This window comes from Podarcis raffonei, chromosome 7 (assembly GCF_027172205.1).
Source record: "Podarcis raffonei isolate rPodRaf1 chromosome 7, rPodRaf1.pri, whole genome shotgun sequence".
Lineage (NCBI taxonomy): Eukaryota > Metazoa > Chordata > Lepidosauria > Squamata > Lacertidae > Podarcis > Podarcis raffonei.
The window spans coordinates 6,940,322-6,953,921 of record NC_070608.1 but is presented as its reverse complement, the minus strand read 5'-3'; the positions used below and the strand labels follow the sequence as shown (position 1 = coordinate 6,953,921).

General features: G+C 44.4%; 2 protein-coding genes across 4 annotated transcripts in view; one reads left to right on the top strand and one right to left on the bottom strand.

Moving 5' to 3' along the window:
* TRAPPC9 (trafficking protein particle complex subunit 9) overlaps positions 1–7,774 on the bottom strand; it is a 263,304-nt gene extending 255,530 nt beyond the window's left edge. For 2 of the 3 annotated variants that reach the window (XM_053395217.1, XM_053395219.1), the window contains exons 1-2: positions 7,654–7,774; positions 1,348–1,948 (exon numbers count right to left, since the gene is read on the bottom strand). In XM_053395217.1, the coding sequence (XP_053251192.1) occupies positions 1,348–1,931 (584 nt within the window). In that variant the 5' untranslated portion in view covers positions 1,932–1,948; positions 7,654–7,774. Of the gene's footprint in view, positions 1–1,347; positions 1,949–7,478; positions 7,581–7,653 lie in introns of those variants that run through there. The other variant, XM_053395218.1, reaches the window with a different exon arrangement.
* Positions 7,775–9,276: 1,502 nt separating this feature from the next.
* CHRAC1 (chromatin accessibility complex subunit 1) lies at positions 9,277–13,306 on the top strand. The gene is made up of 3 exons (XM_053395216.1): positions 9,277–9,456; positions 11,825–11,951; positions 12,525–13,306. The coding sequence occupies exons 1-3, from the start codon at positions 9,304–9,306 to the stop codon at positions 12,665–12,667; spliced, it is 423 nt and encodes a 140-aa protein (XP_053251191.1). The 5' UTR covers positions 9,277–9,303; the 3' UTR covers positions 12,668–13,306.
* The last annotated feature ends 294 nt before the right edge of the window (positions 13,307–13,600 follow it).

Genomic DNA, 13,600 nt, shown 5'->3' with positions numbered 1-13,600 from the left:
CAGGATATGTCATTGACAACATCTGTTATGAATGAGCAAATAAAAAGATCAACAGCTTCATAATTGTTGTGTGTGAAGTAAACAGCCATAGGGCACTTAAACAAAATACTGCAAGATCATAAATGAAATAAAACTATTGGAAGTAGAGACTTTCAGAGTCATAGACCATCTGCAAGGCAGACTCCTACACTTTCATCATACCCATCAAAATGAGTCAAAATGGAACAATCTTGTTCACATTTACAAAAAAATACTACTCCCTGGTAAATATACCTAGGACTGCAGCCTCAACAGTATGAATGTCCGAGGCTGCAATTTCATGTTCACTTTCTTGGGGATGAGTTCCATTAAACAGAGTGGATTCTATTCGAAGTACACATCCACATAATTAAACTGTTACTTCTGTAGCAGGGAGACTGTATCAGTCATTTGAGGGCAAAAGTGAAAAGCCTAACCACAAAGGAGGGACCAGACCAGTAGGACAGGAGATGCATACTTCTAATACAGTGGTACCTCAGGTTAAGTACTTAATTCGTTCCAGAGGTCCGTACTTAACCTGAAACTGTTCTTAACCTGAAGCACCACTTTAGCTAATGGGGCCTCCTGCTGCTGCTGCGCCGCCGGAGCCCGATTTCTGTTCTCATCCTGAAGCAAAGTTCTTAACCTGAAGCACTATTTCTGGGTCAGCGGAGTCCGTAACCTGAAGCGTATGTAGCCTGAGGTACCACTGTATCGCTAAACTGAATGAAGGATCATCTGAAGAGAGCAAGCAGCAATTCACAAGAAAAAGAATGCCCTGTGTGCTCTCTCACATGCAGATGGCAGCACTCTCTAAATGCAGAAATGCATTTTGGACTTGAGTGTTGTGTAAGTCTACAGTATAAGATGATAATCTATAGCATTCCTGTGTATACTCACAAGGAATTACCATACTTAAATGCTGTAAACTATTTTACATAAAATCTTCATTTGAACGAAGTTTTGTCTTAAAAAGTATTTCAGCCGTACAAACCTGGGAGAAGGGGGTAACAGGAGTTGTATATTATTATTATTATTATTATTATTGCTTCCCCCCAAAAAAAAATTCCCATGGTAGATCTTTTTCTCTCAAATATTCTGCCAGTTTTTTCCCCCAGGCTTACATCTACATCAGAAACAAGTTTATCAAGAATGCTCACAAATGTCAGTTAACAACAGGACCCTGTTAACTCATTGTTTTTAAATTGTCAACAAGGCAGCTTTGAGGGACAGGAGCAGTATTTTCCCAGCTATAGCAGGGGATTGGTACCTCTAGCTGGCCAGACAAAAGACATAAATTTTAGATCTGTATTTTGTGAAGGTACTTACCTACTATCTGTATCCAGGCCTACAAAATCCTTTTTTTCAAAGGGAACACAGAGAAGTGGGATCTTATCTCCAGACTTATCGGTGGCTCTGTCAAGACGTTTGGATTCTAATACAATGAAGAGAGATTCAATGAAGTCTTCTATCCTCTTTTCTACATTTTCACATTCATCATAACTAGGATAAAATGCCACATCTGTACGAGGTTGCTCTGCAATTTCTCCTTGAAGCCCGAAGACGAATAGCCGAGAATCATAAAGTGTGGAGCCATATATTTCCTTCTGAAGGTGGAATTTTTCAAAGGTCTGGGGCCAGTCTTTTGCAGAGGAGCAGTCTGTGATGGTTATGAGTCCCACCACTTTGCGGTGCGTCTGAAAATCCCCCCATTCATTGTTTTCCGGTGGGTAATGATGTCTATAGCGGATGTAAAGGATGCGCTGAGAGTCGCGTACGTTGATCTGACTCACGGTTGAAATCCGCTTGTAGATCTTAAAAAAGCTCTCTTCAGGGACAATCCCAACTGGCTGGACCACAACTAGTAGAGTCTGATGGTCTTCTGCACACTGCATGTAGTCAGGGACACTCATTTTGCATCACCCGTATACTAATGAAACAAACAAACAAAAAAATCCTGTTAAATTGTTGCGGGAGTACCCATCATTTTAGAAGTTACAAATAGATTAAGGATTAGCTCTATTCTTCAAATTCATTGTCAACTTCAGCTTTATTAAGCAAGTTATCAGATCCTGAGTTGGCTATCACACATCACGGTGTGTTAATCTTAATTTATTCATTTATATCCCACCTTTTCTCCAAAAAGCTCAAGGTGACATAAATGTTTCTCCCCTGTCCTCATTTAATCCCCACAGTAGCCCTGAGATAGGTTAGGCTGAGAGGCAGGATTTGAACTGAGTGGGGATTTGAACCCTGGTCTCACAGGTCCTAGTTCAACACGCAAACCACTACACAACACTGGCTCCCAAACATAAATTTCTCACAGAATGCTTTACTGCTTGTATAGAATGTTCAGATGTAGAAAGACACAGAATCATCATCAACCTTTTATTCGACCGCCAGTCAGAAAAAAGTACATTTGTCAATACACAGTTAAAACATCCAGGAAGATTTTAGAACTTAGACAACACTGAAATGGGCTAAACAGATGGCCCCATATCAATACAGTCAATTATAGTCTTGCGACGCTTAAAAGCTAAAAAAAGAAATTTGGCCACCAAGGAAGGTATAGCTCTAGTGACATTATTCAGCAAGTGTAAAACCTGGTTTTCTCCGGGTAGGAAGCTAAATTGACATAGGTGTGGGTCTATAAAATTTTGTCTAAGCTCTGCATAAGAAGGGCAAGTCAAGAGAATGTGTTCGGTGGACTCAACCACACCCATGGCACAATGACAGGTTCTCTGGGCATATGGTACTCCCCTGTACCTTCCCCACAATATCGCAGAGTCAAGGACATTTAATCTAGCCGCTGTAAGAAGTCTGCGGTATTCAACATAGTGGATTTCTGCAAGGTAGGGGGCTGGTATGGTCCGATAAATCTGGTCCCCTAGGAACATCCCTCGTTTTACCAGGGATATGTCCTCTTGTCTGGCAATGTCACTCAGTCTCCGGGAGATCACAGCTCTAGCTTGATTGTACGTCATAGACTCAAAGTAAAGGTGAGACAATCCGCAGGATTGAACCTCGTTAATGACCTCCCTTTCCCACGATGATTGGAAATCGTCCCTCAATATCAAGGGGGCAATACCCACTGGTTTAAAACAAAGCTTGAGCCATAGCCAGAGCTTCGTCTTCAAGGCCACATACCGTAGAGCTTGCCAGCCGACCTCTAATCTCATAACCGCACCCGCTACCGAGGGGGGAATCCTAAGGATGGCTCTAAGGAATCGCGTTTGGATAGAATCCAGTTTCAAAAAATCCCTACGAGAGCCTAAAGAGATGCCCACCAAAAGAAGGGGGAGGACTTTCACTTGAAAGAGTCTCAAAGCTATCTTCACTGATTGAGCCTGATTCTTAGCATATAGAGATCTAATCTGGATGGCTGCTTTAGATGCATTAGTTGTTATATAGTCTCTATGGGCCAGAAAAGACCTATTTGACCGTATTACTTGTCCCAGATATTTAAAGCAGTTAACCTGCTCTAGGGGGATCCCGTTCATCGACCATCGATGGAGTCTCAGTCGGGCAGAAAAGACCATGATCTTGGTCTTAGCATAGTTGGGTTGGAGCTCATGCTGATCACAGTATTCATGTAGAGCTTGCAGCATTCTCCTCAGTCCAATAGGGGATCTGGCAAGAAGTGCGGCGTCATCCGCATACAGAAGAACATTCAGAGATCGGCCTGCTAATTTGGGGGGGGTGGAAAGCATCATCGGCCATGTGAGTCACCAGTGAGTTAATGTAAAAGCTAAACAATGCTGGGGCCAATAGACAACCCTGTCTTACCCCTCTAGTGGTGGTAACAGGGTTGGAGACTAGGCCTTTATTGTCTAGCCTGATTCTCAGAAAGGTGTTTGTATGGAGGCTGATAATCAGATGAAGGAGACGACGATCGATCTTTGTAGCAGCCAGTTTTGTCCATAGCTGCTTTCTAGAGATTCGATCAAATGCCTGCTTAAGGTCAATAAAAGCCACATGAAGAACCTTTGGGGCTTTGCCGGCATACTTTTCCGCCAGGTGATTCAAGGTTAATATTTGGTCTGTGGTAGATCTTCCAGGGCGAAAACCTGCCTGTTCATCGGCAATGATATTGTCGTCCTCCATCCATTTCGATAGTTTGTTTAGCAGGTACCCCAAGTAAATCTTCCCAATGACATTTAGCAAGCTGATTGGCCTAAAGTTGCTCGGCTCTGTACGTGGGCCTTTCTTATGTATTAATACAATCAACGCAGAGCTCCAGCTTGAGGGAAATTTTGCTGTTTTGTTTATATGCGTGTAAAGTGCTGCTAAAAGTGGGATCCACCAATCTTTATTTGCTTTGATGGCATCAATGGATATAAGGTCATCACCGGGGGCCTTGCCTGCTTTAAATCGATCTATGAGAGTTTCAACTTCAGGGCATGTAACTGGGTCCCAATCGGGCAGTGCTTCCGGCTCCACCGTATCTCCGCAGGCATCATGGGCTGCATACAGATCGGAGAAGTATCTTTCCTAAGTGTCCGCTGAGATGTGGGGTTCTATTCTTGCAAGCGGCCTACCCAGGTATCTGGAAATTAACTGCCAAAAAGAGGCTGGATTTCTATTATCTGCAGCTATCGAAAGGTTGTTCCAATTGTTTCTTTCTGCCTCAAGCTTCTTTTCCTTTAGTAGGACTTTGTAACTTCTCCTGAGGGTGATAAGGCGGTTATTTGGCATGGGGTCATTTGATGCTCTGTATGCCAACCATTCATTATACAGATGATTCTTGAAGTTTTTGCATTCCTCATCGAACCATTTTTTGTGGAAAAACTGTTTACCATGCTTTGTGGGGGACCGAGCTAATGTTGGTTTTAGAAGTTCTACTAAATCGTCATATATTGGTAGAGGCTCATCCGCCTGCATAAGGGAAGCCCTTTTTATTTGGAGCTGATCAGACCAGAGAAGTTCATTCAACTGCTGGGCCGAATGTTCTATATACATAGAAAGCCAGGAGCAGTCCCCAGGGTTAAGAAACTGCTGAGGCAAATTTTGGGAGCCCTATAACTGGGAATATCTTAAATAAAGGAGCTTCTTAAATAAATGGCAACCCAGCCAGATGGATGGGGCATTAATAATAATAATAATAATAATAATAATAATAATAATACTGTGTCCAGTCTGCAGCAAGGAGAAAAGTGGTGAGAGGAGACACCCGAGTCTCTACTCCAGGATTTCCCCAGCTGTTTTCAGACTACAACTCCCATCATCCCTCATCACTGGTCCTGTCTAGCTAGGGATGATGGGAGTTGTGGTCCAAAAACAGCTGGGGACCCAAGTTTGGGGAAACCTTGCTCTACACCAGGCTTCCTCAAATTCGGCCCTCCAGATGTTTTGAGACTACAGTTCCCATCATCCCTCACCACTGGTCCTGTCCAGCTAGGGATGAGGGGAGTTGCTGGCCAAAACCATCTGGAGGGCAGAGTTTGAGGAAGCCTGTGCTACACTAACCTAGAGGGAATTTTGACTTGTCACCCAGGATAGAAGGAAAAGCTGCACCCGCTGAAAATTCCCTCACTGACCCTGAGGTTTTTCTTTAGGGAGGAGTGGGGTACATAGCTGTCAACTTTCAGATTTGAAAATAAGGGATCAGCAGCCTCGAAAATAAGGGATCAGCAGCCTCACCTGTCCCGCGGACAGTCTACGGGATATCTAACAATCCGGGATAGCAGCGGGAAGCGGCGCTGGAATAAGGGAATTTCCAGCAAAAAAAGGGAAGGTTGACAGCTATGGCACTGGGTTGGGGAAGGGCACCTAAAACCACTGCAAGGCAAAGCTGGGAAGGGCCCCCAGGGGGTCATCTAGTCCAACCCCCCGCCTCCTAGCAGTAAGGGGGGGAAATCCTCTTCCTCTTGTGTGGGGAGAGGAGGGCGTGGGACGGTGAAGGAGAGAAAGCAAGCCCCAGCCAGACATGAACGTTTTTATATATATATGAAAGGATTACAGTATTATTAGTTTTATGACATTAACAAAACAATAACAACAATTCGTAATAATAACAGCCTCAGAGGTGCACGATAGGGATGATGGGAGTTGTGATCCAAAAACAGCTGGGGACCCAAGTTTGGGGAAACCTTACTCTACACCAGGCTTCCTCAAATTCGGCCCTCCAGATGTTTGTGAGACTACAGTTCCCATCATCCCTCACCACTGGTCCTGCTAGATAGGGATCATGGGAGTTGTAGTCCCAAAACATCTGGAGGGCAGAGTTTGAGAGTTTAACCTAGGGAATTTTGACTTGTCACCCAGGATAGAAGGAAAAGCTGCACCTGCTGAAAATTCCCTCACTGACCCTGGGGGTTTTTTCTTTAGGGAGGAGTGGGGTGGGGAAGGACACCTAAAACCACTGGAAGGCAAAGCTGGGAAGGGTCCCCAGGGGGTCATCTAGTCCAACCCTCCCGCCTCCTAGAAATGGGGGAAAAAATCCTCTTCCTCCTGTTTGGGGAGAGGAGGGCGTGGGGCGGTGAAGGAGAGAAAGCAAGCCCCAGCCAGACATGAACGTTAATATATGAAAGGGTTACAGTATTATTAGTTTTATGACATTAGCAAAACAATAACAACAATTCGTAATAATAACAGCCTCAGAGGTGCACGATAGGGATGATGGGAGTTGTGGTCCAAAAACAGCTGGGAACCCAAGTTTGGGAAAACCTTGCTCTACGCCAGGCTTCCTCAAATTCGGCCCTCCAGATGTTTTGAGACTACAGTTCCCATCATCCCTGACCACTGGTCCTGCTAGATAGGGATCATGGGAGTTGTAGTCCCAAAACATCTGGAGGGCAGAGTTTGAGAGTTTAACCTAGGGAATTTTGACTTGAAAAGCTGCACCTGCTGAAAATTCCCTCACTGACCCTGGGGGTTTTTTCTTTAGGGAGGAGTGGGGTGGGGAAGGACACCTAAAACCACTGGAAGTCAAAGTTGGGAAGGGTCCCCAGGGGCTCATCTAGTCCAACCCTCCCGCCGCCTAGAAATGGGAAAAAAAATCCTCTTCCTCCTGTTTGGGGAGAGGAGGGCGTGGGGCGGTGAAGGAGAGAAAGCAAACCCCAGCCAGACATGAACGTTTATATATAAATAACTACCTGACATTCAGAAGACATCTTAAGGCAGCCCTGTTCAGGGAAGTTTTTAATCTGTGATATTTTAGTGTATTTTTGGTTTCTATGGAAGCCGCCCAGAGTGGCTGGGGAAACCCAGCCAGATGGGCGGGGTACAAATAATAAATTATTATTATTATTATATATATATAAAATAATTTATTATTTTGTACCCCGCCCATCTGGCTGGGTTTCCCCAGCCACTCTGGGCGACTTCCACAGAGACCAAAAATACACTAAAATGTCACACATTAAATATATATATATATATATATATATATGAAAGGATTACAGTATTATTAGTTTTATGACATTAGCAAAATAATAACAAAAATTCGTAAATATAACTGCCTCAGAGGTGCACGATAGAGGGACACACGGAAAGGAAGGGGAAGCTGAGGTAAAATATCTGTGTGTGAGGGAGAGGGGGGAGGTGAAAGTTTGTGAGGCGAAAGCGGCCCCTCCCCCCTCCTCTCCCCCTCCCCCACCGCGATAAAGGGAGGGGGGCTCCGGCTCACTCACTCACTCAGCCGGGGCGACGCAATAGCTCCGCCTCCTCTCGGCCTCTTCCTCAGCGCGCCCGCCCCCCAGGCAGAAGGGAGCGGAACTCGCCGGTGAGGGGAGGGAGGGCCTTGACTGCGCAGCCGCCTCGCCGCCGAGACGAAGTACGCACGCGCAGGAGTCCCCACGCGAGAGTTGGTCCCGCCCCTCCGTATGGAGTAACGCCACGGGACTACAACTCCCGTCATGCCCGGCTGTTGGTCACGCAGGCTGAGGGCTGGTGGGAGTTGGAGTTGCCCGGAGACTTGTAAAGGGCAGGCCCTGTCCCCGCCCCATCGCTGACTTAAAGAGGAAACACTCTGCAAATCGATTGTTACTATTTCGGTTGCTTTGGGGCGAGATAAAGCGACGGACAAGTAGTAGTAGTACGGGAGAAATAATAATAATAATAATAATAATAATAATAATAATAATAGTTGTTTCCAAGCGACGGTTACTTCAGACATGCCAAAGTATTATTATTAGTTGTTGTTGTTTAGTCATTTAATTGTGTCCGACTCTTCGTGACCCCATGGACCAGAGCACGCCAGGCACTCCTGTCTTCCACTGCCTCCCACAGTTTGGTCAAACTCATGTTAGTAGCTTCCATAACACTGTCCCACCATCTCGTCCTCTGTCGTCCCCTTCTCCTTGTGCCCTCCATCTTTCCCAACATCAGGGTCTTTTCCAGGGAGTCTTCTCTTCTCATGAGGTGGCCAAAGTATTGGAGCTTCAGCTTCAGGGTCTGTCCTTCCAGTGAGCACTCAGGGCTGATTTCCTTCAGAATGGAGAGGTTTGATCTTCTTGCAGTCCATGGGACTCTCAAGAGTCTCCTCCAGCACCATAATTCAAAAGCATCAATTCTTTGGTGATCAGCCTTCTTTATGGTCCAGCTCTCACTTCCATACATCACTACTGGGAAAACCATGGCTTTAACTATACGGACCTTTGTTGGCAAGGTGATGTCTCTGCTTTTTAAGATGCTGTCTAGGTTTGTTATTATTTGGGTTGCTTTGGGGCAAGATAAAGCGACGGACAAGTAGTAGTGGCAGTAATAAGAATAATAATAATAGTTGTTTCCAAGCGACGGTTACTTCAGACATGCCAAAGTATTATGATTAGTACTATTGGTTTTATTATTTTAGGTTTATAAGGCGGTTGGTTAGTGTGGGGCTAACGCCAAGATCGTGTATTCGATCCCTATATGGGATATTCCTGCGTTGTAGGGGGTTAGACTAGATGACCCTGGGGGGGAGGGGCTTCGACCTCTACAATTCCATGCTTCTCTATTTATTTATACTCCGCCTTCTCCCCAGAGTGGATTCCAGGGGGCGAATGTATGTACTGACAAAGATTCTGCGCGGGAATAATGCGTATCCGTTGCGCTCAAGGTCGCTGACGAGTGATGTCACACATACGCCTTGCGGGACCTGTAGTCTTTCGTAACGAGGGGCTGCTCGCTGCGTGTTTGGGCTCGGAGAGAGGGAGGCGGGCTCGTGGCCGCAGTGCACTGTGGGAAAGGTAGTTCCGAACTCCCGGCGACGCCGCAGCCAGAGCGGAGACGAGAACTACAAATCCCAGGGGAGGAGGCGAGGCTTCCGGCGGAGGCCGCGCGGTTGTGGGAGGGAGATGGAAGATGGCGTCGCGGGTGAGTGGAATCGGCGGTAGCGGCGGCGAAGAAAACCGTCTGGTGTCGCTGCCGTTGTCTCGCATCCGGGTGATCATGAAGAGCTCGCCTGAGGTCTCCAGCATCAACCCGGACGCCATTTTCCTCACGGCGAAGGCCACGGTAGGGCCCCGGCAGGGACGCTTCTGAGGGGGATGCGAAGGCCGCGAGGGAGACGCCGGCGGGAGACTGCGCTTGATTGAGGCAGCTCCGACGGTTGCAGCGGCTCTCCTGTGGAGACCAAGCTCCTGGGAAGGTGGGGTGGGTTTTCTTAAAAAAAAAGACACATACATACATATGTGTGTGTACAGTGGTACCTCGGGTTACATACGCTTCAGGTTACAGACTCCGCTAACCCAGAAATAGTACCTCGCTGAAATATACTCAGAGTCGCAAAGTGATTTCATGCTCTTTACTCAGCTCATAGTGGTGAGGAGGAATGAATGAAAGTCCCCTCAAAGTATCTGCTTTATATACATTATTTACACAATGGGCTGCACATGATTGGCTAATTCCGGAATTCTACTGTAAGCCAATCAGGTTGTGGATTCACTTCTATCTGGAGCATGATTGGGTAGTTCCTGCCAACCAATCATACTGCTGCATTGTTCTAGGACCAATCAGACTGCTGCATTCTGAATCCTATTGTTCTAGGACCAATCAGACTGCTGCCTTTTGGATCCTATTGTTCTAGGACCAATCAGACTGCTGCAGTTTGGATCCTATTCAACTCGGTACATAACACTCGGGTTAAGAACTTTGCTTCAGGATGAGAACAGAAATCGTGCTTCAGGGCGCAGCGGCAGCAGGAGGCCCCATTAGCTAAAGTGGTGCTTCAGGTTTTTCAGGTTAAGAACGGACCTCCAGAACGAATTAAGTACTTAACCCGAGGTACCACTGTATTCTGTTCAGTCCTACCTCGCAAGGTTGTTGTGAGGAAAGATGGGGACCCCGGGGAGTTTTCACGTCTCCCACCTTGAGCTTGACTCATTAACTTACTCTCTTTCTATGCAAAGTGGCTCCAGAGCAACAATGACATACAGTAATAGAGCATCACAACTACAACATGAATTATATAGAATCATCTAAATCAGCAGTAGATCAAGCGCATTCTATAAAATGCTAGTAACAAAACAACTTTTTTTAAAAAAGAAAGAAAAGCTAAACAGCACAATTACAGCAAATGTCAACTTTGGAACTCCCTGCCTAGGGAAACCAAACTCACTAGCTCCTTGCTGCCCTTCTGCCAGCAGTTGAAGGCATTCTTGTTCCAACAGGCTCTTGGGAACTGACTGCATTTGATGCCTTGCTGGGGTCTTTTGTAATTATTTTTAGGGTTTTAAGAAATCTATGTATGTATGTTTTAATTGTCAATGATTGTTGCTTTTCTGTGTTTATAGCTGTTACTTTTATCTGTAAGGCAGGGGGAAAGGCAGGGTATAGCTAAATATGTCTTATTTATTTGGCGATCACTCGTAGCCGAGTAAGATTGTCTTCCATAAACACGGTTTTTGGTTTCCTAATTGAATAAATTTTATTAGTATTTTCACACAACACGAAAAATATCGAAAAATAACAATACACAACACACAAAAACCAACATTCAAAAACTAAAAAAGTAACAACTAAAAAAACACACAAAACAAATTCATATCTTACAAGTTAATAATATATATTATATAATATAAACACGGTTTTAACAATGAGTCCGTAAGTGACTGCGGAGGCCAATTCTGGATCCACATGTCCTTCCACAGTGGGGACATTGGTTTCCGGGTGGGAGTTGATCATGGTGAGGGTTTGCCAAGCATTCCTTCCTCTTAGCACGTTTCTCCCTTGCGTCCTGAGTTCGAGTGTCAAGCCCATGACACCTTTGGTAAAGGCCATTCTCCAACTAGAGCGCTCGCAGGCCAGTGTTTCCCAGTTGTCAGGGTTTATACTGTACTACATTTTTTTAGATTTGTTTTGAGACAGTCTTTAAACCTCTTTTGTTGACCACCAGCATTACGCTTTCCATTTTTAAGTTCGGAATAGAGTAGTTGCTTTGAAAGACGAGTAGCAGTAGGGACAAAAATGAAGAAAAAAAGTGTAGCTTAGATTCCCAGCCCATGATCAGCCTACTGTTGGACATACTTTGTATTGCATCATGGATATCTATTGATTGATGAAATCAATTGTGTGCCACTTTTCCTCCAAGGAACTCGGGGGGGGGGCATGCACAGTTTTTCTCCTCCCAATTTTCTCCTCGCAGCAACCCTGAGAGATAAATTAATCTGAGAGTGACTGACTGCCCCAGGGTCACTGAGTGAGCTTCATGACTGGGGAGGTTTGAATGCTGGTCCCCCAGCACTCTAACCACTGCACCATGATACCTCCTCTTGTTATAGTACCCTCTGTGGTTCCAAGAGGATGATTGATGTAATTACAGTAAAATAGTGTATGCTGAATAATATATACCTGTCTCATTGGCATACTATATTCTTATCCTTAGGAGCTGTTTGTCCAGTATTTAGCCGTGCATTCCTACAAGCATGGCCAGGGAAAGAACAAAACATCATTAACCTACAGTGACTTGTCCCATACAGCAGAGAACTATGATACATTTCAGTTCCTTGCAGGTAGGTCTTTACTCTTATTGGTCATGTAATTGTTGCAGATTTTTGAGTCCCCAATGGCGAAGTTGGTTCTGTTAAGACTACAAACTACCTTAAAAAGTCTCCTGGAACTGTTTTCCACTGATACAAAGGAGGTGGCAAAGAAGGTTCTTTGCCATCACCACTTGGTAGGCTCGATGTTAAGCTCTAACTTGTGTTTGGTCCAATTCGGAATGGGTTTTTTGCCACTGGTGCTCTAGCCATCTCAGCAATTGTTTCATCGCTGAATGAGAGAAACATGAGAGTTATGGATGGTGGGCAGAGAGAATGACTAGGATACAGATTTCCTGTTCAAACCCATTCTAGTTTCTAAGTCTTCACGAGTCACCTCCTTGTTTACCAAGCGCTCTTGGACAATCATAGCAGTGAAAATCTTTTTTATTTTATTTATTTTGAAGATTTTTGTAGATGTGAAAGTCTGCGTTGGGTATGTGGTTCCATTGTGAACCATACATTGGGCCAGACCTTTCCTTACTTATTTTGTAGCACCTGTAAGAGTGCTTCTGTAATCATTTAATGAAGGTACCTTTCTTCCAGATATCCTGCCAAAGAAGATCTTGGCTAGCAAATATCTAAAAATGCTTGAGAGAGAAAAAGAGGGAGGAGAAGAGGAGGAGGAGGAGGAAGAGGAGGCAGAAGAGGAAGAGGAGGAAGAAAGTGAAGAGGAAGAAGCATCTTGAGGGTGACAAATGACTTACAGCACATCCTTGTTACACATTAATTTGTGTTCAAGTAAAGTCCTGCTATCTCTGCATTGGTTGAAAATTGAACAACTGGATTGCCAGTTTGTTTTACAATATATGCAAGAGCCATAAGTGTGGGACTGAACTTGTGAAGAGATTTTTATTTTAATTTTAAAATACAGCTCTTTGTTAAAAGCTTACTAACTACATATCAAACATTATATTGTGGATACTGTATTTCCAATACAGAGGTTTCTTCCTAGGCCCACATTGGGCAGCTCAGCAGTGACAATGTACCTCCTGATAGGGAACAATTTGTTTAACAGCTTCATAGAAACCAAACATAATGCAGAATGTCCAGCCTAGTTGGGAACAAATGGGGAAACTCTTTTCATGTTTTGGGGGTTTTTTTAATTACTACTTGCAGTGATGTTATGCATTTTGTTAATAGGGAGGGAAATCTGCTCTGCCTCATGTTAATATGTATATTTTGAAAGGATGTTAAATATAGAAGTAGCATTTCCACAGCAGGGACTCTTTCCCATTTTGAGTAAGAGATGTACTTTATTCTTTAAACAGTGGCAACATTTGTAGAATACTTGTTCTAATGAATGTTTTATAAAAATGAATTCAGAAGATTTTTGTATAAGCACTTTTCCTTTGAAACTTGAACCTGTTCAGGGATTGGGCCAAAGGCTTAGTGAAGGCTGTTTTGTGTGTCTGTGTGATGTAAAACTTAATTGAAGTGGGATAATAGGTGAGCATTCCAAGGTAGGGAGAGTACTAAAATGTGATTTTTGATCCATTTACACTATGTACTAGGCCACCAATCCTCTTGCACCAACTCTGTAGTTGCTTCCATCAACATGTTGAATGATAAGAGATGCTTTGTTTGAAATTGCTTGAAAGGTTTAGTACTAAATGCTTATA